General features: G+C 38.7%; 2 protein-coding genes across 4 annotated transcripts in view; one reads left to right on the top strand and one right to left on the bottom strand.

The window, feature by feature from the left end:
- The window catches only part of LOC120525902 (TRAF3-interacting JNK-activating modulator), a 99,535-nt gene that overhangs the window by 989 nt on the left and 71,340 nt on the right, over nucleotides 1-27,206 (bottom strand). For both annotated transcript variants that reach the window (XM_039748583.1, XM_039748584.1), the window contains exons 8-14: nucleotides 25,936-26,007; nucleotides 25,710-25,850; nucleotides 16,353-16,490; nucleotides 11,528-11,663; nucleotides 10,064-10,126; nucleotides 7,884-8,008; nucleotides 687-800 (exon numbers count right to left, since the gene is read on the bottom strand). In XM_039748583.1, coding sequence (XP_039604517.1) covers nucleotides 687-800; nucleotides 7,884-8,008; nucleotides 10,064-10,126; nucleotides 11,528-11,663; nucleotides 16,353-16,490; nucleotides 25,710-25,850; nucleotides 25,936-26,007 — 789 coding nt within the window. The remainder of the gene's footprint in view (nucleotides 1-686; nucleotides 801-7,883; nucleotides 8,009-10,063; nucleotides 10,127-11,527; nucleotides 11,664-16,352; nucleotides 16,491-25,709; nucleotides 25,851-25,935; nucleotides 26,008-27,206) is intronic.
- The window catches only part of c3h1orf74 (chromosome 3 C1orf74 homolog), a 43,863-nt gene that overhangs the window by 7,806 nt on the left and 8,851 nt on the right, over nucleotides 1-27,206 (top strand). The window lies entirely within an intron of this gene.

The following is a 27,206-nucleotide window of genomic DNA, read 5'->3' as shown; positions in this document are numbered from 1 at the left end:
TGCCTCATTGCCTGCATTCATAAAGTGGTGCATTTGGGGCAACAACTATCATGACACTAATATTAAATTGGGAAGGTTAGAAAATTGACAGATGGCTGTGTAATTCAAGTATGTATTGATACAACTGTTTATTTGAACCATTAGTCAAGTGGACTGGCTTAAAGTCTAAAGTTCATGATTATAACTGACAATTGACAGATCACTTAAGTTTACACTGTTAATTCTTTTCTTTAATTCATAACTAGGTGCTTACCATATGTCTTTCAATCGTAATATATAAAAGGCAGGAGATTGCACTATATCCATGTAATTGCAAAAAATCTTGCATAGTAGTCTTTTTTTTGTTTTAGCAAACAATCTTAACTGTTGATCAGTGTGGCCAGGATTACTTATTTTGGTTTTCTAAAAATTAACTGTTACAAAATTTACCTCTACATATTTAGGACTTGGAGTGGAAGCATTGAAAGATATAAAACAACATCCAATTGTAAAGCATCATCTAAGCTTGTGTTAGCTTCATTTTACAATAAGATAGGCTTTGTGATGACAATTCTTCCAAGCCTGTATTTTTTCACCAATTAGTTACTGACCTAATCTCGCTTCTCTGTTGCTTTATAATGTAAAATGTAGCTTATCACTGATTCTAAAAGAAAAAGTCTACATTTACTATAATAGGTCCCTCTCACCCGGCTTTTCTTTCTCTGAAAAGTATTCAGCTCTTCTCTACATTGCTGAAGCTTCCTCTGACAGCACTGGTACTCCTCCTCTAGGGCTTCAAGCTCTCCCCGCAACTCGGAGCACTAGGAAGTAAAGAAGAAAATAGGAATGGATACGAGGACAGCAAACAACCTTAAAAGCATCATTTAAAAGCACAAGATAGATTTGACAAGAAAATTTTACACAGTAATTACAAGTTTGTTTCTGCATTCTGCAATTTTCACTTAATTTTGGCTTTCAGTATTTCATAAGACAGGCTCCAGTCCTTAAAAATGCAGTTCTGTGTTCTTACCGCATGGCACCAAATTCTTCTGCATTGTAAATCCACACAAAGTTATGCATGTCCATAATAATTACAAGTTAATATTGTTTTTTGAAAATTTTTTTCTATAGGTGTTGAGCTGTAGACCCTAGACATTTGATTTTCATAAATATTACTCTGTAGAACATTTTACCACACCTTGGAGGCTGTGGCAACAAGTGTTTGATGAACTTTATAATAACAGTGAAATATAGAAACAAGAGTCCTGTTTCTTTCAAGGATTTTTCCTAGTCAAGAGGATCTTGCCAAATATAGCAGGTAATACATTGTTATAAATTAAATATTTGCTGTATAGCTACCATATATTATTGAAATGTAACAGTACAAGGTATTTTTAAGTTTGCTGCCTTAAAGCATAAGATAATAGAAAAAAGTGCACTAATAAATTAGAAGAATTGGCACATGTAGTCATAGTAGGAGGCACATTGTGTTTGGCTTCACAGTAAGTATGTTGGCTTCAGAAGAGAAATTTCAGTTAACAAATGGAAAGCTGTCAACTGAGTTCCATCCAACAGTAAAAAAAAAAAAACTAAAACATGTTAGTGAGGATATGCATGTGTAATCACTTGCCATTTTGAAATGCCAACAATGTTTTTCTCGCAAAAATGGTAGAGAAACACAAATTGAAACCAATGCCAGTCTAATAGTTAACATGTAGTTTGAAGATACCAACATTTTTTATACTGGTATATACCAATGAGCCACTACGTTAAAACCAGCTGCCTAATAATGTGTAGGACAGGTCCCCCCTGTGGAGGCATGGACTCCACAAGTCCTCTGGCCTCTGAAGGTGTCCTGTGATATCTGGCATCAAGATGTTAGCAACAGATCTTTCACTCCCTACAAATTGCAAACTGAAGCCTCCATAGACTGGACTTGTTTTTCTAGCACATCCCACAGATGATCAATCGGATTTAAATCTGGGGAATTTAGAGGCCAAATCAATGTCTTGAACTCATTGTCATGTTCCTCAAACCATTCCTGGATAATTTTTGCAGGTGGAGAGGCAACTTTCTTTAGGTAAATGTTTCCATGAAGGGGTGTATGGAATTTGCATCAATCGTTAGGTAGAAAGTATGTGTCAAAGCAAAACCACATGAATGCCAGGACCCAAGGTTTCCCAACAGAATATTGACCAGATCATCACACTGACTCCTTGCATTCTTCCCATAGTGCATCCCACTGCCATTTATTCCCCAGGTAAATGGCAGACACTCAGCTGACTGTTCACATTATCTAAAAGAAAACATGATTCATCAGACCAGGCCACCTTCTTCCATTGATCCATGAAACAGTTCTGACATGTATGTGTCCATAGTAGGCATTTTTAGTGGGGAATAGGGGTCAACAGATCTGGGGCTACTCTGTACCAATAACAGCAGACTGTGATGCACTGTCTGTTCTGACACCTTTCTCTTTTGGCCAGAATTAAGTTTTTCAACAACGTGATACATTAGCTCTTCTGTAGGATTGAACCAGATGGGCAAGCCTTTGCTCACCACACATATCAATGAGCCTTGGGCACCCATGACCCTGTTGCCGGTTCACTGGTTGTCCTTCCATGGACCACCTTTGGTAGGTACTGCGCAGTGGAAACAACTCACAAGACCTGCCGTTTTGGAGATGTTCTGAGCTGTTCATCCAGCCATCACAATTTGGCCCATATTAAAGACACTCAGATCCTTATGAAGTCAATTCTTCTTGCTTCCAACACATCACCTTCAAGAACTGACTGTTCACTTGCTACCTAATTTATCCCACCCTTTGACTGGTGAAGTTGTAACCTGTCAGTGGTTTCAGTGTGGTGGCTGATCGGTGTAAACTGGGAAAGTTGATAATAATGAGCATACAGTTGTCCTATAAACAAAGCTCAGTTTTGGGGAACATTTATCAAAAGAGTTTGCAAGAGTTTAATTAATATCTGTGCTGGACTTTAATGGTCAAAGCCACAGCAAATTGAATCACTCCCTACCTGCTAAGGAGAGAATTAGTATAATTTCAAATCATATTTATAAACTCCAAAAGTAATAGTATATTGTTAATTTAGTAATTGGCACAAGCTTGCCTGGTTTTACTGCATGGGACTGCACAAATGTAAGTGAAAAATAAACTAAAATCTTAAATCAGTATAATAAAACCTTGCCTCATGTGCAATACTTTATCAACCATGACAGGCCCTCAATTCCCTTAAGTAGTAGTAGTATTCAGAATCGCTCGGCTTGGTTGACAGAATGTCAAGAGTGTTTGGAAAAAGCACTTCTGTGACAATTTTGATGAGATTAAAAAAAGGAGACATTTATTAAAAACATTTGTGGTGAACAATTTCAAAACAACCTGAGGGAAAAAGATGATTTTCATACTCCAGCATGTCCCAGAGTAATAGTAAATCACACAAAATGTTTTTTATTTTTCAGCGTCACTTCAAAGGTTTTTGTTATATTTATGTTAATCTTCAATCAAGAACGATGGGAGTCATCTGTATTTACAGAACATTAATAATAATGATGTATTTGCATTAGCATTTTTCTAAACTCAAAACGCTTTACATAGTCGGTGGGAAACCACTTCAGCCACCACCACTGTAGACTGACTATCATAAACTTCAAAGACCTAAAGGATGGGATTCAGAAGACTTGTAGATACAGTTGTATAGCTATAAAGAAAATATATGAATATGAACACCTGCATATCTGAACCCTGATAAAAATCAGCAAATTAAAACCATTACTGTCATGGGGGTTTACTGTATTTATATGGTAAACTGTATAATATTGTAGGATGAATCACCAGTCCACAAAGGATATCGACACTTCATGCTCCTGGCTACCTTTCAGTCCCTTTAAAGGCTTTGTCAAATTAAAATTATTTTAAAATGAATATGCAAGATTTTGTGTACAAAAATATATGTGAAGTGCCCTACAGCACCAGAGTCCTGGGTTTCATTTTTAGCTGGCCACTGTCTTTTTGTAACTTGCATGTTCTCCAAATGTCAGAGTGGGTTTTTCTTTGGGTATTCCTTCCATATGCCAAAGATGTCTATTAGGTCAATTAGTGACTCTATATTGGTTCAGCGTGAGAAAACAGCATCCCAAGGTTGATTTCTGCCTTGCACATTTAAAATTGCCGGTATTTGCATTTTGCAGGTACTGTATTTTCAGTATTAATCCATTTTGGACCATACATTTTTTCAAAAGTTTTGCTTCCTGAATAATTTTTGGTGATTTTGAGAGACAGCTTTGAGCTGAACACTATTATCATTTTCGATTGGCTGTATCGAACGAGGCCCTCCAACTTGCAGGGAAAACTTGGGGGTTGGTGGCAGGATTGGCACTCTGGCTACTGGAAAAAAAACTCACACTGTTAACAGTGTGTTGCAGAGGTGTCACCCATTGCACGGCTGCACTACAGTCCCCATCCAGGTGGTTTGTCGTGTGGTGGGTGCAGAGAAACGTGAAATGAACTTTTACTTAATTTAGTGTGTTTAACTGCTCAATGATGCTGACATATTGCATTTAGTTCAATTGAGCTAAAAATGTATCCGTGCTGATTTTTCTTTGTACTCCGCATCTGATGCTTCTTATTTCTATGTCCAACAATGGTCAGCCAGCATTGATAGATTCCACTTGTCCAGATCCCGCTTTTCATTCTTTATGAGAGTCTTTAAAATGGCTGTCACATTCGCAAATGATACAACAGCACTTTTTATACAGTATGCTAGCTGCATTCCTAGTAGCAGTGCCACTACTTTTAGGTCACCACGGACATTCCAGTTGTAGTTGTTGTGCTGTGTATGTGTACATATAGTATGAGAGGAAATCACAAAGAGTAAACAACTGCAATAAAACAGGACAGCACAGGGGGAAAAAAAACTGTGATATTTGTGATTAGCAGGCCAGCATCCATAGTGCATTCAGGAAGCAAAATCTTCATTGTCCAGTGTCATATTTGCATGAATGAAGTCCCCACTGAGTATGGAAACAAGTCAAAATTGTAGTTTCTTGCTAATGTACAGAAGTAATTTGTGATTTTGATGAAATTGAGGGCAAATCAATCAATATCACATTTTACTGGTGGTAAACTAAGTGTATCTGCATTGTAAAATAGAGTCACTTAGTGTACAGGTGCCAGTCATAAAATTAGAATATCATGACAAAGTTGATTTATTTCAGTAATTCCATTCAAAAAGTGAAACATGTATATTAGATTTATTCATTACGCACAGACAGATGTATTTCAAATGTTTATTTCTTTTAATTTTGATGATTATAACTGACAACTAATGAAAGTCCCAAATTCAGTATCTCAGAAAATTAGAATATTGTGAAAAGGTTCAATATTGAAGACACCTGGTGCCACACTCTAATCAGCTAATTAACTCAAAACACCTGCAAAAGCCTTTAAATGGTCTCTCAGTCTAGTTCTGTAGGCTACACAATCATGGGGAAGACAGCTGATATGACAGTTGTCCAAAAGATGACCATTGACACCTTGCACAAGGAGGACAAGACACAAAAGGTCATTGCTAAAGAGGCTGGCTGTTCACAGAGCTCTGTGTCCAAGCACATTAATAGAGAGGCGAAGGGAAGGGCAAGATGTGGTAGGAAAAAGTGTAAAGCAATCGGGATAACCGCACCCTGGAGAGTGGTACAAAGTTATGTTCTCTAAATGAAAGTAAATTTTGCATTTCCTTTGGAAATCAAGGTCCCCGAGTCTGGAGGAAGAGAGGAGAGGCACAGAATCCACGTTGCTTGAGGTCCAGGGTAAAGTTTCCACAGTCAGTGATGGTTTGGGGTGCCATGTCATCTGCTGGTGTTGGTCCATTGTGTTTTCTGAGGTCCAAGGTCAACACCGCCGTCTACCAGGAAGTTTTGGAGCACTTCATGCTTCCTGCTGCTGACGAACTTTATGGCGATGCAGATTTCATTTTCCAACAGGACCTGGCACCTGCACAAAGTGCCAAAGCTACCAGTACCTGGTTTAAGGACCATGGTATCCCTGTTCTTGATTGGCCAGCAAACTCGCCTGACCTTAGCCCCATAGAAAATCTGTGGGGTATTGTGAAGAGGAAGATGCAACATGCCAGACCCAACAATTCAGAAGAGCTGAAGTCAACTATCAGAGCAACATGGGCTCTCCTAACACCTGAGGAGACTGATCGACTCCATGCCACGCCGCATTGCTGCAGTAATCCAGGCCAAAGGAGCCCCAACTAAATATTGAGTGCTGTACATGCTCATACTTTTCATGTTCATACCTTTCAGTTGGCCAACATTTCTAAAAATCCTTTTTTTGCATTGGCCTTAATTGATATTCTAATTTTCCGAGATACTGAATTTGAGACTTTCATTAGTTGTCAGTTATAATCATCAAAATTAAAAGAAATAAACATTTGAAATACATCAGTCTGTGTGTAATGAATAAATCTAATATACAAGTTTCACTTTTTGAATGGAATTACTGAAATAAATTAACTTTGTTGTGATATTCTAATTTTATGACCGGCACCTGTATGTCTTTTGTATATAATCTAATGGATGTTATTTTCTCTAGTGATGCTTTGGTGTCCCAGAATGTCATGAACCACCAGTTCTAGTCTAGTTTCAGTCTATTAACCTTTTCAGCTACATTGCCTTTTGAACAACTGCCCTGAGTAGGGTGAGTTCATTCTAGTCTGCTGACGCCGAAGCTTGCCCCAGACCATCAGAAGGAGGCATCAACTACAGTATATATATATATATGTGTGTGTTACATAGTTTACTGTCAAATAATGCAAAGAGTATGCGACACTTGTTTCACCCTTATTTGGTAAGTAACCACCCATACAATGAGATCGGGACTCAGACTACTAATGCTATGAATGTAATTGCTCCGATCTCCAAGCTGTCAAATAAACGAACCACATGCCGTAGTGCAGTGTAAAGAGGCTTTGCCTCTGACACTGATGTCCGAAGTTCGATCCCCGCGAGGGGTGCAGTGGAGTGTGTACATCTGATGAGCCCAAATAAGGGTGAAACACGTGTCGCATACTCTTTGCATTATTTGACAGTAAACTATGTAACATTCTATGATCTGCTCCTCGCAACTAGCATGTTATCACCTTTCTGCTAGGCATGCTTTTGTATATTCATGCACTCTAACTTTAGCAATTTGATTTTTGTAATGGGTGTCTCTCTTACAGGGTCATCACTGTTGAGTGTGCACAACACTGAGACATTTGTACTTGCAAGTGCTAAGCAACGTACATTTGGTGATGTAGTGTTTGGCAACTATAACTGCTCTCTCTTCACCCCTTCCATTTCTTTTTTTTTTGTTAATTTCTATTTAGCCATAAGTCACTTTCTGTCACAAGCTGAAAATGAAGGCTCTGCTCAGAACTTTATCCATTCTCTTGAGCTCTGGTCCCTCTTCTTGTAATTTCAAGCCATTCTGGTAAAATCTCAGTTGATCAGCATTCTAGTATGTCAAGTATTACAAAAGAAGGGAAAACAGGAAATAAAAAAGTACATCCATTTTCCAAGTTCATATTCATAGCTGTTTAATATATCTGAAAACAAAGTAAAGCTGTACAGAAGTGAACTGGATGTTAACACACACTGATTTTACTGTTAATAAAATGAGCGTTACATCTCAAATACAGTAATGCTCCCTAAGTAAACTAATCTAGATATGAAAAATGGTTTACAGTACTCTTCCCCAATACTTCAAGAAATATAAACACATTTGACTCATAATAGTCAGCATTAAAATACTGTAAATTCTGTGAGCCTTTCCGCAATGTCCCCTTTGGCTATTTACGTTGCTTTAGGGATTTATCCCGTCTAGTGTCTCTAAACCTCACTCTTACTTCCTTCTCCTTTGCCGTGAGCTGGGATTCCATCGCCTGAAGTTGGCAGAGGATCTTCTCCTTCTGCATGTCCTTTTCAATTTCACCAGATATCGACGGTTCCTTACGTGCTTTATGGTTCAGAGCTGCATTGCAAAGAAGTAGAAGAAGTATATTAGAAGTGGAGTACTGTACCTGTATAAAGTATTTTCTTATCCATGCTCTCATTTTCTGAAAAGAGTGCTAAATTTGTCTACCTGCATGGCATGAAGATTAAAGCTTTTGGCTCCAGGGTTTGATTCCCAGCCCCATAACAGTGTGTGGCAATTTTCTCTTTGGGTTTTCCACAGATGTGCCTTGTTAATTGCAATGGTGACCCTTAATTGTTTAGATATGGGAGAGTGAGTGTGGTGTGTGCACAGCTGTGTCCTGTGAGGACTACTTTACCATACAGTGCTCCCACCTTGTGCCTACTGCTGCCAGGATAGGCTCCATCAGCCCATATTCTTGAAATGGATTAAGGGCAAACACAGTAACATTATAAGAGAAAGAATAATTATGTAAAAAGAAATGAATTAATACATGTGCAAATGAACAGGACTCTCAGCTAAAACCACTTTAGGTAGCTTTCCTGGATGCACAAGTAGGACTCTGGGATGTTTTATTTATTTTTATTTTTCATGTCAAGAGGCTAAAAGCACCCCCACCTTTTCTTTTTCCCCCTCTTGCATACTGACCAAAATTTCCAAATTATATTTTTTGGCACCCCACTTATAGCCATACCAAGCAGGCTCAAGTTTAAGAAGCTGTCTTAGACATCATGTACTTTGGTTTCTGGCCACAAAAGCGGACATTGCCTATTCTAATAGGCTTTTCGTGAAACACCAGGCCTGTTAAAGCAGATTTAACACGTATGCAGACATCCAGCTGCACTTTTCCCACTTGCATTCCAAGCCAAGTGACTGAACTCCAGCTTGTACCAGGATCTGCCTGGACTTCATCTGATAACAGAGGTGTAAATCAGGAGTGACGTGACATCTTTCCAGAAGCCCCTCTGTAGACCTCTTGAGCCAGAAGGCACAAAATGGATTCGAGAAAGAATAAACAACTTGTAATTCAAGGGATAACAACTAGGATGGACATAATAACTCTATTAGAAGACCCTGATTTTGTAACTGGAAGTGACCTTAATCCAATCAGGTGAAGTTATACATTCCCTTAAAACTCTCTGAACCATCCTGAAGAAGCTCTCTGGGATAATCCCTGGGCACTGACTGAATTCCCTGGGGATTCTCTCAGGAAATGTGCAAAATGACATTCTGAAATTTAAAAAGTTATGAGCCACTCTTAGAGAGTGGAGTCAGACAAATTCTTCTCTTGGTGACCCCGAGAGCTGAGATCCAGTTTGCCAAGCTAAACACTAAACCAGTCTGAATGCTGAAAAGCAGTCGTCACTTCAAGAAGGGAACTTCAGCATCTAAACTCTTACGCCAGAAACTCCTAGACTTTTCCCTAAGTTGTAGACGATACAGCAAAGGGTCTAACTGAGGAGGAAAACACTGCACACTATGGACAAAGTATCATGTAGCAAAGAAAAAGAGTGCACTCCAGCACAACAAGAAACCTCCACGTGAACCCAGAGCAACAATAAAGCAACAACTCCACGCAATATTGGACATCTTTAAATACTTGGTATCATGGCCTATTTTTTGGTGCCGAGATAAAGCAGAACTCTGAACCAGTAAACAGCCAGCCTGTATGTTTGCCTGTCTAGTATGTCTGTGTCCAGTCTTGTATGTCAGTATATATCTCAACGAGAACCCTTGTATTTATTAATAAATTGTATTATTCTGTTCCTTAAAACAAGTATACCTTGATAATAAATCTAAAAGCTAGAGACCCCATCCTATAATAGAGAAAAGGGTATGGTATATGAAGTAGGAGCCTTACTGAATTATTTGAATAATTACTGGTAATACCAAAGACAAAACTGGTAATTAACCAACTTAAAATTCACTCATGTTCCTACATTTAAATTGACTGCCCTTTGGTGGGCAAGTTAAAAATTCTTTTTTAGATCCCACAATGTTAACAGTCATTGTTTGTGGAACTCTTCCTGTACATTTATTTGAATTTCTCATTTAGTTTATCCCTCATTCCCAGATATGCCAGCAACCCAGTCAAGGAAGCCATGTTCTTACTTTGAGCGCTGCTTGCTGCAGACTCCAGCATCACTTGCTGAAGTAACAACTTTCTGTATTCACCTTGAAGAAGAACAAAGAGTGGGATTAGGCACTATGTGTGCAGTTACTCACAAACCAGTTCTGACATTTACTGTATATTCTTTATTTTTCCACTATCAGATCTTAAATCTTCTTCCTTCCTTCACATTACACAACTTCAAGTTGAAGGGGATATCAATCAATCTCATCATCAGAATATGACCATTTATATGGCTAGAAATTGATGTCAAAGTACTCGACTGTGTGATGACTTTCCAGAACATTTTCACATTTGCAAAGAATCTCCTGCTCGCCCCTTTTTCTGACAGCCAGTAGTGTGCTGCCTGATGAAGTTAGTGTTGTACACAGGATGTAACGGTACAGAGAGTTCAGCTGCAATCTTGGCCCTTTTTTCTTTTTTCCATTCTGTCATGGTATGTAAAGCATGAGACATTAGACAGATGAGCCTTTCTTCTATTTGTGAGGTTCAAAACACCTCTGTGCTTATTTTGTCATTGTTGCATTATATGCATTGGACTTCTGGGTAGGTGCTCGTTGGTTGACATTTGTCACGTACACACAGCCCACCCCTACAACATAAGAGAAAATCAAAGGCATGATTCTATCCAGTGAGATACAGACTAGTTTGATTGAGTCACTGAGTATTTCACACTTGTGACTGCTGGTCATGGAAGCACACTGCAACTGCTGCCAGATTGGAAAATCATTCATTGGTCAAGAGTCCTGTCTGCAATTCAGAAGCTCATTTCAGTGTTTTTCCTCCGCATGCACTGCTCTAATATTATGGAGCCTTTTATTTAAAAATACTTTTGTTGAGCATTGTGGCATAGTAGTTAAGGCTTTGGACTTCAAGCACCTGCCTGTTCTCCAATTGGAAACACAAAAGAAAGGTAACCAGTTGTATCTTAGGTGTTGTAAGTCACCTTGGATAAAAGTGTCAGCTAAATAATATGTGCTAATAACACATATTGCCTGTTGAGGGCATACAGCTGGCTGACTTGATGTGTGGATTATGTGACACAAGTAACGTGTGATTTTTTTTCATGGATGTTTTTATATTCTTTGCTGTGATCTAACATTGGTCTCTATACTTGTCTGTTCTATCAGAAAGTTTATTATCTCCATTCTCCATGAAAAATTGTGATTCATTTATTTCTTGACATTCTCTACAAACTACATGGAGTGTGTGCAGAGTATTCCTTTAACTGTCTGCTCCAAGCACAACTTGAAAATCCATTAAGAGCAGGTCCGAGTGAGTACTGTCATGATTCGCTGACTTATGGTTGAAGGGTGGGTATTCTTATTTACTAATGATTTTTTAAGTTTTACTGTTTAATTGCATCAATTTATATATTTTTCAATAAAAATTCGATCACAAAATATGTGATCAAAGTTTTAAATGAACATGATGGGTGGTCCTACCTTCCATACAGTTGAGTTGTTCTCGTGTTTGCCAACTGTCTTCCTCCAGTATATCAATTTTGGTTGTGGCTTCTTTATAATTTTCATGTAATTGCAGTAGCTGCTCCTGAAGTCGATTCTCCTGCTTCTGTGTCCTCTGCAGGAACAGGAAAAAATTACTGTTTTTTTTTTATCTCTCTTAAATTATCCCAAGGCTACTTTGTTCAGAGAGGATATACAGTGGTGTGAAAAACTATTTGCCCCCTTCCTGATTTCTTATTCTTTTGCATGTTTGTCACACAAAATGTTTCTGATCATCAAACACATTTAACCATTAGTCAAATATAACACAATTAAACACAAAATGCAGTTTTTAAATGATGGTTTTTATTATTTAGGGAGAAAAAAAATCCAAACCTACATGGCCCTGTGTGAAAAGTAATTGCCCCTTGTTAAAAATAACCTAACTGTGGTGTATCACACCTGAGTTCAATTTCCGTAGCCACCCCAGGCCTGATTACTGCCACATCTGTTTCAATCAAGAAATCACTTAAATAGGAGCTGCCTGACACAGAGAAGTAGACCAAAAGCACCTCAAAAGCTAGACATCATGCCAAGATCCAAAGAAATTCAGGAACAAATGAGAACAGAAGTAATTGAGATCTATCAGTCTGGTAAAGGTTATAAAGCCATTTCTAAAGCTTTGGGACTCCAGCAAACCACAGTGAGAGCCATTATCCACAAATGGCAAAAACATGGAACAGTGGTGAACCTTCCCAGGAGTGGCTGGCCGACCAAAATTACCCCAAGAGCGCAGAGACGACTCATCCGAGAGATCACAAAAGACCCCAGGACAACGTCTAAAGAACTGCAGGCCTCACTTGCCTCAATTAAGGTCAGTGTTCACGACTCCACCATAAGAAAGAGACTGGGCAAAAACGGCCTTCATGGCAGATTTCCAAGACGCAAACCACTGTTAAGCAAAAAGAACATTAGGGCTCGTCTCAGTTTTGCTAAGAAACATCTTAATGATTGCCAAGACTTTTGGGAAAATACCTTGTGGACTGATGAGACAAAAGTTGAACGTTTTGGAAGGCAAATGTCCGTTACATCTGGCGTAAAAGGAACACAGCATTTCAGAAAAGAACATCATACCAACAGTAAAATATGGTGGTGGTAGTGTGATGGTCTGGGGTTGTTTTGCTGCTTCAGGACCTGGAAGGCTTGCTGTGATAGATGGAACCATGAATTGTACTGTCTACCAAAAAATCCTGAAGCGGAATGTCCGACCATCTGTTCGTCAACTCAAGCTGAAGAGATCTTGGGTGCTGCAACAGGACAATGACCCAAAACACACCAGCAAATCCACCTCTGAATGGCTGAAGAAAAACAAAATGAAGACTTTGGAGTGGCCTAGTCAAAGTCCTGACCTGAATCCAATTGAGATGCTATGGCATGACCTTAAAAAGGCGGTTCATTCTAGAAAACCCTCAAATAAAGCTGAATTACAACAATTCTGCAAAGATGAGTGGGCCAAAATTCCTCCAGAGCGCTGTAAAAGACTCATTGCAAGTTATTGCAAACGCTTGATTGCAGTTATTGCTGCTAAGGGTGGCCCAACCAGTTATTAGGTTCAGGGGGCAATTACTTTTTCACACACGGTCATGTAGGTTTGGATTTTTTTTTTCCCTAAATAATAAAAACCATCATTTAAAAACTGCATTTTGTGTTTACTTGTGTTATATTTGACTAATGGTTAAATGTGTTTGATGATCAGAAACATTTTGTGTGACAAACATGCAAAAGAATAAGAAATCAGGAAGGGGGCAAATAGTTTTTCACATCACTGTATGACGTGTCCTCCTGGACAGTCAGTGATCAGTGAGTGGCAAAGATCACTTTTTAGGGTATTTCACAAGGATTCTTGAGGTCAGCTCCTAAGTTTTTGAACTATTTACCAAAATATGAAAAGCTAAACCAAAAAGCAGAATCTTTTTCTCAAAACCCCTTTGGATACTGTAAATATTCGAAGTTTGGAAGCTGTTGTAATGTGAGTGCCATCTTGTATATCATGACCCCAGTGGTGTCATGGGTCACATGGCATGTGAATCATTGCCTGGTAAATGTGCTACCAGACACAAAACATTGGTGGCCATGAAAAACAAACACAAAAATGAAAGCAAAATGATGTAATCAACACTGATAAAATATAAGCAATCATAGACTAGAGCCAGAAGTGCATAGATAATGCATTCCTGACACCGGCTGCACACACGGTAAGAGTCGGCTGTTGTTATCACCAGGCTGTAGCCTGACTTGATTCTGTAGAATTCTCTCTTGTCAGGATTTGTTCTTGGCTGCTCCAGTTTTACTCCCCCATCCCAAAGGTGTTGGTGTTGAGTTAACCGGTGAATTAACTCTGACCCAGTATGTGTTAGAATTAGGGCTGGGCGATTAATCGAAAAGTAATCGAAATCGACATTCAGAACCAATAATCGATCAAATTTTTCCAGGTCGATTATTTCGATTACCTTCCCTTTAAAAACACTACCGCGTGTGGAGTCACGTGGCCCCGCTCCATTACATTACGTTATTCCGCCGACATGTCGAGCATGGAGAGCTTAAACACTGACACAACTGAGCAACAAGAGCAGCTTGTACCAAAGAAAAACGCAGTCTCCGTCATTTGGACACATTTTGGCTTCAGTAAGGATGACATTGAACAAAATTAAGTCAGATGTAGACACTGTAGAAAAACAGTTTCGACGCTCAAAAGTAACACCACCAATTTGTTTCAACACTTGAAGCACAATCACGTTACTGAATATGAACAGTGCATGGCTCAAAAAAAAAAAAAAGAGACTGACAAGCACCCAGCAACAAGTGCCTCCACAAAGCAGATGTCAATAACACAAGCGTTCACAAATGCCACACAGTATGAGAAGAGTTCAAGAAGATGGAAAGAAATAACTGACGCTATTTGTTATTACATCGCAAAGGATATGACTCCCTTGGCTACAGTGGAGCGAAGCGGGTTTAAACACCTCGTTAAAACTCTCGACAGAAGATACACTGTGCCATTGCGATCACATTTTTCTAAAACTGCGCTGCCAGACATGTACAAGACATGTTGTAAAAATGTAGCTGCTGAACTGAAAAATGTTCAACACTTTGCAGCCACATGTGATCTCTGGTCAAGTAGAACGATGGACCCATTCTTGAGCCTTACTTTGCACTACATTGACGACGATTGGAAGCTGCGCCAGAGATGCCTTGGGACAGCATATTTTCCAGCCAATCACACGGCAGATATGATTGCGCAAGGTCTGAAAGATATGCTTTCTGAATGGGACCTCGCGGAAGAAAAACTTTCAGCCATTACGACAGACAACGGTGCAGAGATGAGCAGTTATTTGGTGTCCCCCATGCTGGATAGTGAGGCAAATCCACTGGACTGGTGGAGGAAGCATCATGTACACTTTCCCACTCTAAGTAAGGTGGCAAAAAAGTATCTCTGCATACCAGCTACTAGCTCACCATCAGAGCGGGCGGAAACATTGTTACATGCCTCAGGTCCTGCCTGAAACCTGAAAAGGTTAACATGCTCATGTTTCTTAGTAAGAACTTAAGAGTAAATTCATGTTCATATAGTGACATGACAAGATCGCTAAGATCACAGTGTTTAGAGAGTTCCATTTTCATTACAACAATCTGTTGTTTACATTGATACATTGCACATTAAAATATTTGTTTACAGAAGATGCAAGAAATGCACTGTTTAAAATATTATTTACAGGATATATAAGAGTTATTTTATTTAGAAGAGATACTGCTTATTTTCTACTTTTAATAAGAAAAACATTGAAAATAATTTATTTTGTTTCCAAAAGTGCAAGTTATTTTTTTATTTTTACTTTTTCATAAGAACAAAGTGACTGTTCGTTTTAGGCAATGTGTGCTTTAATTTCAGTTGTTCAACATTGATGTTCAATAAATAATCACAGATAGTAGATAGTGTGTTTCCTTCAATTATTTTAAAATCAAGTAATGCACCCTTCATTCAAAAATCTCTCACTTGTAATATGTGAGCATATTTACTGTACAAAACTTGTCCGTGAACTATGAGGGCAAAAAAATAAATAAAATAATCGTTCATTAATCGTAATCGATTTAAAATGTTCAATTAATCGAGATTTTGATTTTAGGCCAAATCGCCCAGCCCTAGTTAGAATGTATGCGCACATGTCTGTACCCTGCAGTGGACTACAGTGTCTAGGCTTGGTTGTTGTAACAAAGTAAACTTCTGACGGGTAGTTGTGTGTTTTAAGATAACATGAATTATTTATGCTTATAAAAATGAAACAAGCATTGGGTTTTAAGCATAAAAATATTTTATGGAGGTAATTCATTTTTGACAAACACAGAAAAAGCAATGTATATACAGTAAATATAAATTGCTTTAATCAGTGTGATAGCCCCATCTTTTTACTTATTGTTACAGTGTCTTATCGGTATAGAATTTTTTATCCTAATATTGAGTAGTATAATTATTTAACAAATTGCACATTCTCTCCTACCTGGATGCATTCATATGATGGGTACTCATATTTATGATTAATGCCTTTACAGTATCTTAAGGACATGCAGCAAATGGTGTCTTTGAACTGGCCCAGAATAAATGAGTGTCAGCGTTTTTCTAAAATGGATGGCACTCTTTCAAAGCTAGTTCCTGCCTGGCACCTAATACTGTCAGGACAGGCAATGGTTCTCCATTACCCTATTTCAGGTTCTCATGGCAGACACTTGTTTTTACACATGAGAGCTGAGGGCACACATTTGCACTTACCTGCAACTTGTCCTGCAGAAGATGCATTTCATTCATAGTTTGACTGTGCTTCTCATTTAGTTCATCCCAGCTGGCCTTCATCTTTTCATAGGAAGTCTTCCAGTGAGAACTTTCTTCTTGGCATGTTTGGAGGGTTGTCTGGAAGACCAAGTGAGAATATCAGTTCAGATAGTTGGTGGATATTTTTTTTCCACTAACATCTTTATTCAACACATTTATATGAATATGAGCTGTGTTACATGACTAGGACAGGTTGAAATCTAAATTATCAATGTAGACCTCAGCACTAATGTTTGTAGTGCACCATCTGTTATTTGTCATTTGGTATGGGATTCGTAAAAGCAGTGCTAATGTTTGTGTTGTTCTATTGGAATGGCAGAAACATAGCAACTGGACAAACACATAGGCAGACATTCTTTTATGTGATTTGATTTTGATTGAATATACTTTGTTAATCCCAAGGGTAAATTGTCTTTAAGGTGCATATTCAAGCAAATAATTTTCTGCTGTCCATGCCAGGGTCAGTAATATGCCCATGATGTTCATGAGTAAAAGGCAATCTTCAGGAGTTAAAATAAATATAAACTACACTGAATCAGTAGAGGCTGCAAGGCATATAAGATTGCAGCAAGATCTTTAGATTACATTTCACAAAGTTTCCAAGTTACAGGAAGTTCACAGTGAGAACAGAAAAGATCAAACAAACTGTTACGGAAAGTCCCAAAGGGTTTGAGCAGTTTTAGTAAATGATCAGCAAGATGGGATGCAGAATAGTCCTGATGTAATACCTTGTAAGGTAAAAGACAGGGATCTCTATTAAATACAGTAGAGATCAGGAGATGAAGCATAAGTTACAAAATATCTAAAGGTCAAAACTGTGAATCTCATCTGTCAACAGCCAAATCACTAAACAAAGAAGTAGTCAAAATAACATTGCATAAATTCTGAAACCACAAAGACTACAATACTACGCTCTCAAGGTTTTTAGGTTTCTGTCCAATTTCAGATAAGCAGGTAGTGCATGACCCTTGACCTTTACACCCTCTTTTCAGTGACATCACTTTTCCTGACGTCTGGTTGGCCTGGGTAGCAACATGGCTACCGTACACAAGCTAAGCGTAAAATGGTGGCACTCACATGAATCAAAATGGCATTGCGATAAGACATTATATATATTCTTAGCAATTTTAGCACAAAGAAAATTATAAATTCTGCATATTCTGGGCCCCACAAAAGGCATAAAAATATTAAATTGATGCTAAATAAACTATAAATTATTAAAGAAAAAACAGGATCATAGAAAGTGACAGGGAGAATGAGAATAAAGTACGGAGGCAAATAAAACCAAAAGAGGTCAAACAAAATTTGTGGTTGAAAAGAAATCCCAAAAACAAAAAGGATCTTAACCTTTCAAAACTTTCCCTAAGTACACAAATTAAGATGTTCTTTTGAGTTATACTTCTTCAATCTCCAAGCTGCCTGTGGCCAGTTTATAGGGAAGACAACATGGTAGCAACCAGAAAAAAAAACCATACAAAATAGCATCAAACACAACTACAGATAATAAAAGTATTAAGATCAATACTCCACACAAGAGAAATTATAAAAAGCAAACTACAGGTACTAAGCATGGTGGAAACCAGGAAATGACATACAACATGGTGTCAAAAATAACTGTACAAAATAATAATATTAAGAACAAAACCAACACAAAAGAAACTTTAAAAAAGCAATGTAAAAAGACTAAAATTAGAATTTATGACACAAACATAGCTCGGCTTTATACACTGAATTGGCAAACAATAGGCAACTAAACAAAAATAAACTGAAATCAAAATCAAGCAGTCCAAAAAGTCAAAATCAAAAAGACATTACTCTCACCAATTATTATGTTTGAATAGAATGAACAAAAGTTGGACATAATGTGTTCATCAAATGGCAGAGAATCAAAAAATAATTCTTTAGACACAGGGGAAAAAACTGACATTTTTACCTAAGGATTTTTATCAAAATCTTCAAGGACAAAGCCAAAATCAAAACAAATTTCCTAATTATTGTTTTTGTCGATTGCTTGAGAGCTAAACTCTCACAATGTCTTTAAAACATTAGCTCTCTTATTATCTCACGGCTACCATCATATCATGGGTAACACGGCCCAGCAAGCACACAGTAGCATAGCAACTAGACACAATAGAAGGTGGTATTCATGGAAACAACCATACAAAATGTTGGCACCCATTAAAAAACTATACAAAATGATTACATGATGTCACCTTAAATGATAAAAATGTGAACAAAACAAAAGGAAATAAAATTAATAACATAAAATACAAAAGAAGTACACAAAAAATAAATTAATAACATATTCCTGACACCAATGACTCTTGCCTTTTATAAATACACTAGCAAAATACCCGCGCTTCACAGTGGAGAAGTAGTGTGTTTAAGAAGTTATGAAAAAGAAAAGGAAATCATGCATTGACAAAAGTTCCCGTTTGCTTGGAATTGAAAGTGTGATTAAATGCGTTATTTTTAGCGCGTTATGGAGTACATGCATCGAAGCTTCTCAGCTGTGCTTGTGCTAAGAAAGGGAAAATTTTAAAAATAACGTAACATGATTCTGCGTTAACCTAATATTTTTTCATACGTCCCAAACCAAGGAGATGCGAAGGTAAAATGAATCGGGTAGCGCACGTACATAGTCAGTACATCCCCTCTCGGGAATCGAACCTCGAATGTCGGCGTTAGAGGCGAAGACTCTACAATTGCGCCACAGAATCGGGTAGCGCGCGTACATAGTCAGTACATCCCCTCTCGGGAATCGAACCTCGAATGTCGGCGTTAGAGGCGAAGACTCTACAATTGCCACAGCGTGTGGCTTGTCTATGCTAAAGTATGTATTGTAGATCGGGGTATATATATACATTTATATATATATACCCGTGTATCGCAGTGGAGAAGTAGAAGTTATGAAAAAGAAAAGGGAACATTTTAAAAATAACGTAACATGATTGTCAACGTAATTGTTTTGTGACTGTTATGAGTGTTGCTGTCATCAAGGATTTGATTATCAGCATTTGTTTCAATCAGGTTCGTATTTGGAGGATGTGTTGTGTTCAAGTTACATTCCGTGTTTGTCTAGTCTATCCCTCACCATCTCATCTTCGTTGTCAACTGTTGTAAAGATAGCAGGTTTCATTCATCAAAGTGATCGCTACCCTAATCGGTACTCGTGAATCTAAGATGTTTAATAGGCATTCCCAGTATTAAGTTGTGGATTTGCCTGCAAATATTTAGTGGCAGCATGTCTATGAACGTAATTTAAACTTAAGCTTTACACCTTGCTTTCCTATTGATATGTCTACAAAGGCTTGTTCAGCTTCAGAGGTTTGTTCCTTTCTTACTGCATCAATAAACAGCTCGTCTTCCTCTTTATCTGAGACATCACACACTGCATGCACAGGTTTACCTTTCCCAGTCCTGCAAACTTTAGCGAAGTGGTGCAATTTACCACATTTTTTTACACTGTCTTCCTTTAGCTGGACATTGACTTTTTCCACCGTGTGGTTTGTTTCCGCAGTAGGTGAACGGCTTCATTTAATGTTAGCTCAGAACCGGCACTTAAAAGTTTCTCTCGCACTTTTGCTGAGTTTGTGCCAAACACTATTCTATCCCTGACCATCTCATCTTGGTTTGCATAACCACAGTCCTTCACCAGCAATTTTAACTTCATTATAAAGTAATCAAAAGTCTCGTTTATACCCTGTGTCCTCTCATTAAACTTGTATCTCGTGAATATCGTATTCGTCTTAGGCATGACAAAAGGCAGCGGCAGCGTGTCTATGAACTTAATTTAAACTTAAGGTTTACACCGTGCTTTCCTATTGATATGTCCTCAAAGGCTTGTTCAGCTTCAGAGGATTGTTCCTTTCTTACTGCATCAATAAACAGCTCGTCTTCCTCTTTATCTGAGACATCACAAACTGCATGCACAGGTTTACCTTTCCCAGTCCTGCACACTATAGCAAAGTGGTTTAATTTACCACATTTTTTACACTGTCTTCCTTTAGCTGGACATTGACTTTTTCCACCGTGTGCTTTCTTTCCCCAGTAGCTGCACTTATGAATATGCTTGTATTCATCACTCGCTTCATATTCTTTTGCTGCCGTCTCAATTGCCTAATGCGTTTTTTGTTCAGTGCTCTTTGGAGCTCTTGCCTGTTGTCTGCGTACTGCGTTCACATTAAGTTCACGTGAACCGCTCGGAGTACATGCATCAAAGATTCTCAGCTGTGCTTGTGCTATCTCGTGCGATCTTGCGATGTCCACGGCTTTATTTAATGTTAGCTTAGACCCGGCACTTAAAAGTTTCTCTCGCACTTTCGCTGAGTTTATGCCAAACTTGGCAGCGTGTCTATTGGATTGCTGCTGACAGACGGCCTTATATGGGCAGGCACTCAATTACGTGGGAGGTATGATGATGGGGGGACGCAACTCCGCCTCACACGGCGACCGAGCTGCAGGCTATGGCCGTATATATGTACGTAAGTAGGTTCCAGTTATGACCGTTGTGCGTAGAATTTCGAAAATGAAACCTGCTTACCTTTTGTAAGTAAGCTGTAAGGAATGAGCCTGCCAAATTTCAGCCTTCTACCTACACGGGAAGTTGGAGAATTAGTGATGAGTCAGTCAGTCAGTCAGTGAGGGCTTTGCCTTTTATTAGTATAGATTTTGAAATTAAGATAGGGACTATGGCATCAAACACCCAGGTACTGTATAACACAGCACTGTATCCATGCCTGTTCTTCAATGGCAATGACAGTAATTTCACCAAAACAATGAAAAACAACAAAAGTAAAAAAAAAAAATAAAGACAACTGAATATTTCAAATTATCCTTAAACAAACAACAAAAAATAATGGCCATGGATCCTCAGAGATTTGCTTTTGTATTCCTCTCCTTCATTATCAATTGGTCATAGTTTAACAACTTAATTCCTGAACAGATTTTGCCAGGTTCACAAATGTAAATCAATTTTAAACTACTTAGTCTTCTGTCTGCTCAAACCTCATGACATCTTCAGATGCTGACTCAATGCTGTGCCTTCCGGGTCTGTTTTGACTCAATTCTGACACCACTTTTTAGGTTCAATGAATGTTAGGTTTTTCACCCTAAAACCATTTTTAAGTTTATTGACAATGTTAACTTGTAGCAGTGATAATCCTAGTTCTTGAACAGAAGACATTTAGGATGCTTTTATGAGATGTATACAAACTGTACCTATCCACTAAAGTAGCTAGACAGAGAACTAGGAGGGCACTATAAAACATTTTTTTACATATAGATAGATAGATATGACAGTTTTTTCATACAGTTAGATAGAAAGTCACTGTATAATAGTTTTTATATATAGATAGACATATGGTAATACTTAATTTGTCCCAATGGGGAGTGTAGCTTTTGCACAAACTAAAGAAATATAGAAATACAGTGGGTCGATATTGATCCTAAGGACATGGCATTGTTCAAAATGTACCAAATGTTCTCAGCTGTACAAATATGTTACATTTAAAACTTTTATTTTTACTTTGTGTAAAATTTAATTTGATTAAAATTTTACCATCTCTGAGCTGAAAAGATTGTATTTAGGTGGATTTTATGGGACATGAGCACTCTACCCTAAATACAGTAGAAAATTGATTAAAGTGGGTCAGAATTGACATGGCAAGGTAAACATTTTTAGAAGCTATACAAATTAAGAGATGTTTATTTATTTGGTGAAATGTAGGAAAAGTCACAAAGTTTCATTCTGAACGGATGAAATTTAGGGTGCTTTTACTGATTTCACATACACAAACAGGTCAAATTTGACCTAAAGATGTTATATGGGGTTAAACAAATTTTTGGGTTTATGTGCAGTCATTAGGTAATTAGTTATTTTTAAAATTTGTAATTGCATTTACCTGTGAACTTATTACAGCTCTCAGAGCCTGCACTAATTGAATAGCACTATTCAAAGATAAACTAAATTTAATTTTTATTGAATTTTATTAATGGCAGCAAAACAACAGCCAGGCTTAGTTGACTTCCTGAGGTTAGTATTAGTTTGAACCAGCAATCCTTTAGTGTAAAGTCTTACTCACTGAGTCAAAAAAAAGGATATGTTTATTGTTAAAAAAAGCACTTCAAATTTCCCTTTTCTGAAGTTGCATCCAAGCTAATGGATTGACCATTCTGATAAAAAAGTCTCTGTAGAGCAAGTGGAAAATAATACTGAGTATTTAGCAAGCCACACCGTGACACTACATCTCAGTAAATTGACCTTGTGCCTGCTTCTGAAAGCCAAGTTTTATTTGGAACTCCTTATTGTCATCTTTCTCCTTTGCTCGAGATTCTCAAGGTGTGAAAGTCTTTGAATCTAAAGTGTTGTAGTAAGGCCTTAACTGTATCAAGCTCAGCTTTTTCACATTTTAAGAAGGAAAGCATTTGGTCAGGAATAGATTTAATACTAAAATTGAAGATTCTGAAGGGTTATTTCATATAGGAACCAAAATAATTCTGTATAATTATACAGCCTTTGAGAAAGTTGAACTTAATAAGAGCACTGAATGTCCTTCTGCTGTTTTGTGCTACAAAAAACATGCTGGCCCAGAGAGGAGCAAGCAGGAGCATCCCTAGACCAAATGTGAAATCCTAAACAGTGTCAAACAGTGGAGCTCACCCTCAGTAATGTGCAGGGAATTGCAAGGTGACCACCTTCAGACTTTTAAAGTCTCCAGAGTGAATGTGTATGAAATCTTCCAGACAAATTACTAAAACCTACACTCAAGGACACTGGTGGTAAATAAGGAAAGGTGCAAGGAGGTAACTGTCATGCTATAGCAGGCATGTCAAACACGCAGCCCGCAACAGAAATCTGTGCGGCCTGCATGACAGATCCTAGTTAGCACTTGTACAAAATGATTACTATCGTTTGTGATTGAATCATTCTGCATCTTCGGTGTTACTTATTGACTTTTCTTACTTCTGCCTTCTGACAAAACCGTGTTTTCCCATGGCATTATGGTACCAGAAACGTCATCTGCTAGTATAGCCACGAGCCTTGACCAAAGTTAATGAGCCGCAACGTCACAACTGAAGTGCTAGGCTGCAGCAGCGGGCAGCAGGGGCGGCCTTATGCATGTGTCAAACTGTGCACCTGCACAGGGCTGCCACGCCAATATATATTAAATATAAAACAGAAAGAGAAAATAACAACATAGCTGGCGGCAATGTAGCCGAAAAACACTGTGTTTCTTGTTAATTAGTACGCTGTATTTACTGATGTCGCTAGAGTCGGAGCAGTAAGCTATATGTGGTATTGTAACATTTTGCCGTAATGAGAATATCATGGACCGCCACTTGGTTTTCAAGTTACAGACAGACGCATATAGAAGTGCGTCATGAGCACGAGGCAGCTATGCAGTGTCCGCAAGGGGCCACCGATTCTTTCTCTGCCCAGGGCCTCCACGAGCCTAGAGCCGCCCCTGCTAGGCTACACTACTGGCTGGGCTTCTGAGACTGGCCACTGGGCAGAACTGACCATCAAGAGTAGTAATAGCCTGCATATTTTCACATGTTTTTGCTCTAGTTTTATGTAATTTTGTGCTAGTATTGTAACGAACAGTTAGTGCAGACTACAGCTGAAGATCTTAAGTGGATGCTAGAAGTTGGTGAGTTGTTTATTAACACATTTTTGTGATTTTGAGCTTGTAAAATTAGTGTAGGTCAGGTGGCTTTTTGCATATCGGCTTATTTTACAATATAAACTTTGAAGTAAACTTAGTAAAGTAAAATTAGATTTTTGGAGGATTTGTTTTCCAGCTTGAATTACTGAGCAATGAATTCAGTGAGGGCAGCGCTGCTGCCTCGCAGTTAGGGGACCCGGGTTCGCTTCCCGGTCCTCCCTGCGTGGAGTTTGCCTGTTCTCCCCTTGTCTGCGTGGGTTTCCTCCGGGCGCTCCGGTTTCCTCCCACAATCCAAAGACATGCAGGTTAGGTGGATTGGCGATTCTAAATTGGCCCTAGTGTGTGCTTGGTGTGTGGGTGTGTTTGTGTGTGTCCTGCGGTGGGTTGGCACCCTGCCCGGGATTGGTTCCTGCCTTGTGCCCTGTGTTGGCTGGGATTGGCTCCAGCAGACCCCCGTGACCCTGTATTCGGATTCAGTGGGTTAGAAAATGGATGGATGGATGAATTCAGTGAGCGTTTTCGTGATTTCAGTTCACACGAACAGGACTTTGCGCTGTCCTCTTACAACGTTGAGAATGCGCCTGAGAATATCCAAATGGAATTGATTGAACTGCAGTCAGATTCTATTCTGAAGGCAAAATACAACGAAGTTGGTGTGCCAGACTTGTATGCTTACCTGCCACCCTCGTATGTGCAGATCCGTAAGTTGGCATCGAGAGTATTGTCTATGTTTGGAAGCACTTACCTTTGTGAGCAATTGTTTTCGTTAATGAAAGCTACCAAAACCCCACATCGCTCAAGACTTACTGTCGAGCACCTTTCATCCCTCATAAAAGTTGTAGCTGCGCAAGATTTCAAGCCTGATATTGAAAACTGGTTACTAACAAGAGGTGCCAAGTGTCGGGATAAAGTGCTATAGCACCTTGGGTGTCTTGCTTACTAAGCTATAAGCTGGCAAACATCTTGTTTATTCTTCACCCGGGCGCTTGGTGCATGACTTAGACTTACTTAGAGCTCCTTTTGTTGAATTTTTCTTTTTGAATTCAGTTCTCCTTTTTCATTTCTTTTTTGTCTTCCTTTGAACTCAGATTAGCCCAAATACATTTTCTTACTTGAAAAAGTACTAACTCAGAACTTTTTTTGATGTACTTCATATTTATCTTTTATCTAAGAGGATATTTTCAAACTCAACACGTTACTGTTAATGATGTTAGACAGAAGTAAGATCAAGTCCAGCAACAACCTTGATAAACACAATTTAAAAAATGTCTTACTTCTGTTCGTAAAGAATACCTAATTAGGCTGTGTTAGAAGAACCAGCTCTCAACACTGTGAAGGTAACTGGAGTGTGGCTCAACAAAGTTTTTAGAGAAACTTGTTAAAAAAGTGAAAACATTCCAGCTAACATATTTTATCTAGTACCTTTCAATCATGAACACCATCCAAGGTGCTGTATCAGCATTAAGCCAAATGTTCTGCATGTATATAAAAGTGCCAGGAAGGTCTAATCAGGAAATCTGCTGTTGCCCACCAGTGTCAGAGCCAAGTCTGGAAATGCTGCTAGCTACTCTCCACTACAAGTAGACAGGATTAGGGTAACCAGTTAAACTGACCAGGGTAAAGAGCTCACCTGCAGACTTTGTAGCTTCTTCTCAGCAGCTTGCTTCTCTTCTAAAACCTTTTGTAAAGACTCTTTTGCTTTCTCTTCATACTTTAGCTTATGTGATTCCATCTCAATCATTACTGCCTTCAGTCCTGCCCCGGAGTTTCCCTGTGGATTAGAAAAGTAGGACCAGTTTCACTCCATAGTGTTCATGCAGTAACAGAGCATTACTTGAACTGAATTCTTGAATTACCTGCATACAAAGATGTAGCTGTGACTCAAGGGATCCTAGTCTGCGTTTCATAAGATCTTCATTGCACTGAGCCTGTAATAAATGTAAAAAGATTCTTTAGTTAGAGAAGTCATGATTAATATCCACAAATACATTCTTCATTAACATTCGTACTTTCTCTGTATTCTCTTTTTATATTGTTGACTAGGGGGCTTACCCCCGCTTGCTTCGCTCGCCAACACCCCTGGCCTGAGGTGCGCGCTGACCACTTCACGTCTCTGCTGCTCGCGTTGTGAAGAGAAGGACTGAATGAACCCCGAGGAGACTCGGTCACTCCTTCGAAACCCCCTCTTAAATGGTGATACAATGGCAAACAAATAGATTTTTTTTACCTCCTCTTTGCTTGATCAGCTGCAGCCTTGCTGCTGTGCCACGTGATCTGCATCTTGCGCAGTGCTCTGAACATTTAAAAGCCTGTACAGCAGCTGTCTTTGTCATCTACTGTTTGTCTTTTATGTCCGGCCCTGAGCATGGTTTAATCTCTTCGCACAAAGTCTAGTCTCGTGGGACATGAGTTCTTGATATTTTTTAGTTTATAATTTAAAAATGGAATATGAATCTGAAAATCTAACACCATCACATTAAAGTTCAATAAATTCTGAAAAGAATGATACCAAACATATATAGGCCTATGTTGGTTTTAAAATAAGCAGATTTAAAGCGTGACATAAAAAGTCACATAAAATTGTTGCACTTTTAGGCTTAGGATTTTATATATATATATATATATATTGTCACGCACGCGCGCATGGGAGGCAGCTAAAGGGCTCGAGTGAAGGCAGTTCTGAGGCATGCCGGGATGTGGCAGAGTGCACTAACTCTTTTTCTCACTTCCCTGTAGACCAAACCCGGGAGGCTCCAACTGGCTCTCTTGACATCACTTCTGGGACCGAACCAATGGAAACAGACCTTACCAGCTCCGGCCCCCCTGATGTTACATCCGGGCCTAATCCAATGAATAATGAACACGTGCCCGATCCTTATGACCTCACTTCCTGTCTTCCCCTTTAAAAGCCTACCCTTTTCCCTTCTCCCGCAGTCTGGTTTTAGACTCCATTGTAGGCACTTCAGTGCTAGTTGCTTTGAAAACGACTTTTGCAGCCAGGATACCAAATTATATGGGTGGCTGCCCCAAAACTTTATCTGTCTTTGTCTCATTTTATTACAATATATATATATATACTAGCAAAATACCCGCGCTTCGCAGCGGAGAAGTAGTGTGTTAAAGAAGC

The sequence above is a fragment of the Polypterus senegalus genome, chromosome 3 (genome assembly GCF_016835505.1).
Source record: "Polypterus senegalus isolate Bchr_013 chromosome 3, ASM1683550v1, whole genome shotgun sequence".
Taxonomy (NCBI): Eukaryota; Metazoa; Chordata; class Cladistia; order Polypteriformes; family Polypteridae; genus Polypterus; species Polypterus senegalus.
The sequence above is the reverse complement of the archived record's forward strand: the minus strand, read 5'-3'. Positions and strand labels throughout refer to the sequence as shown.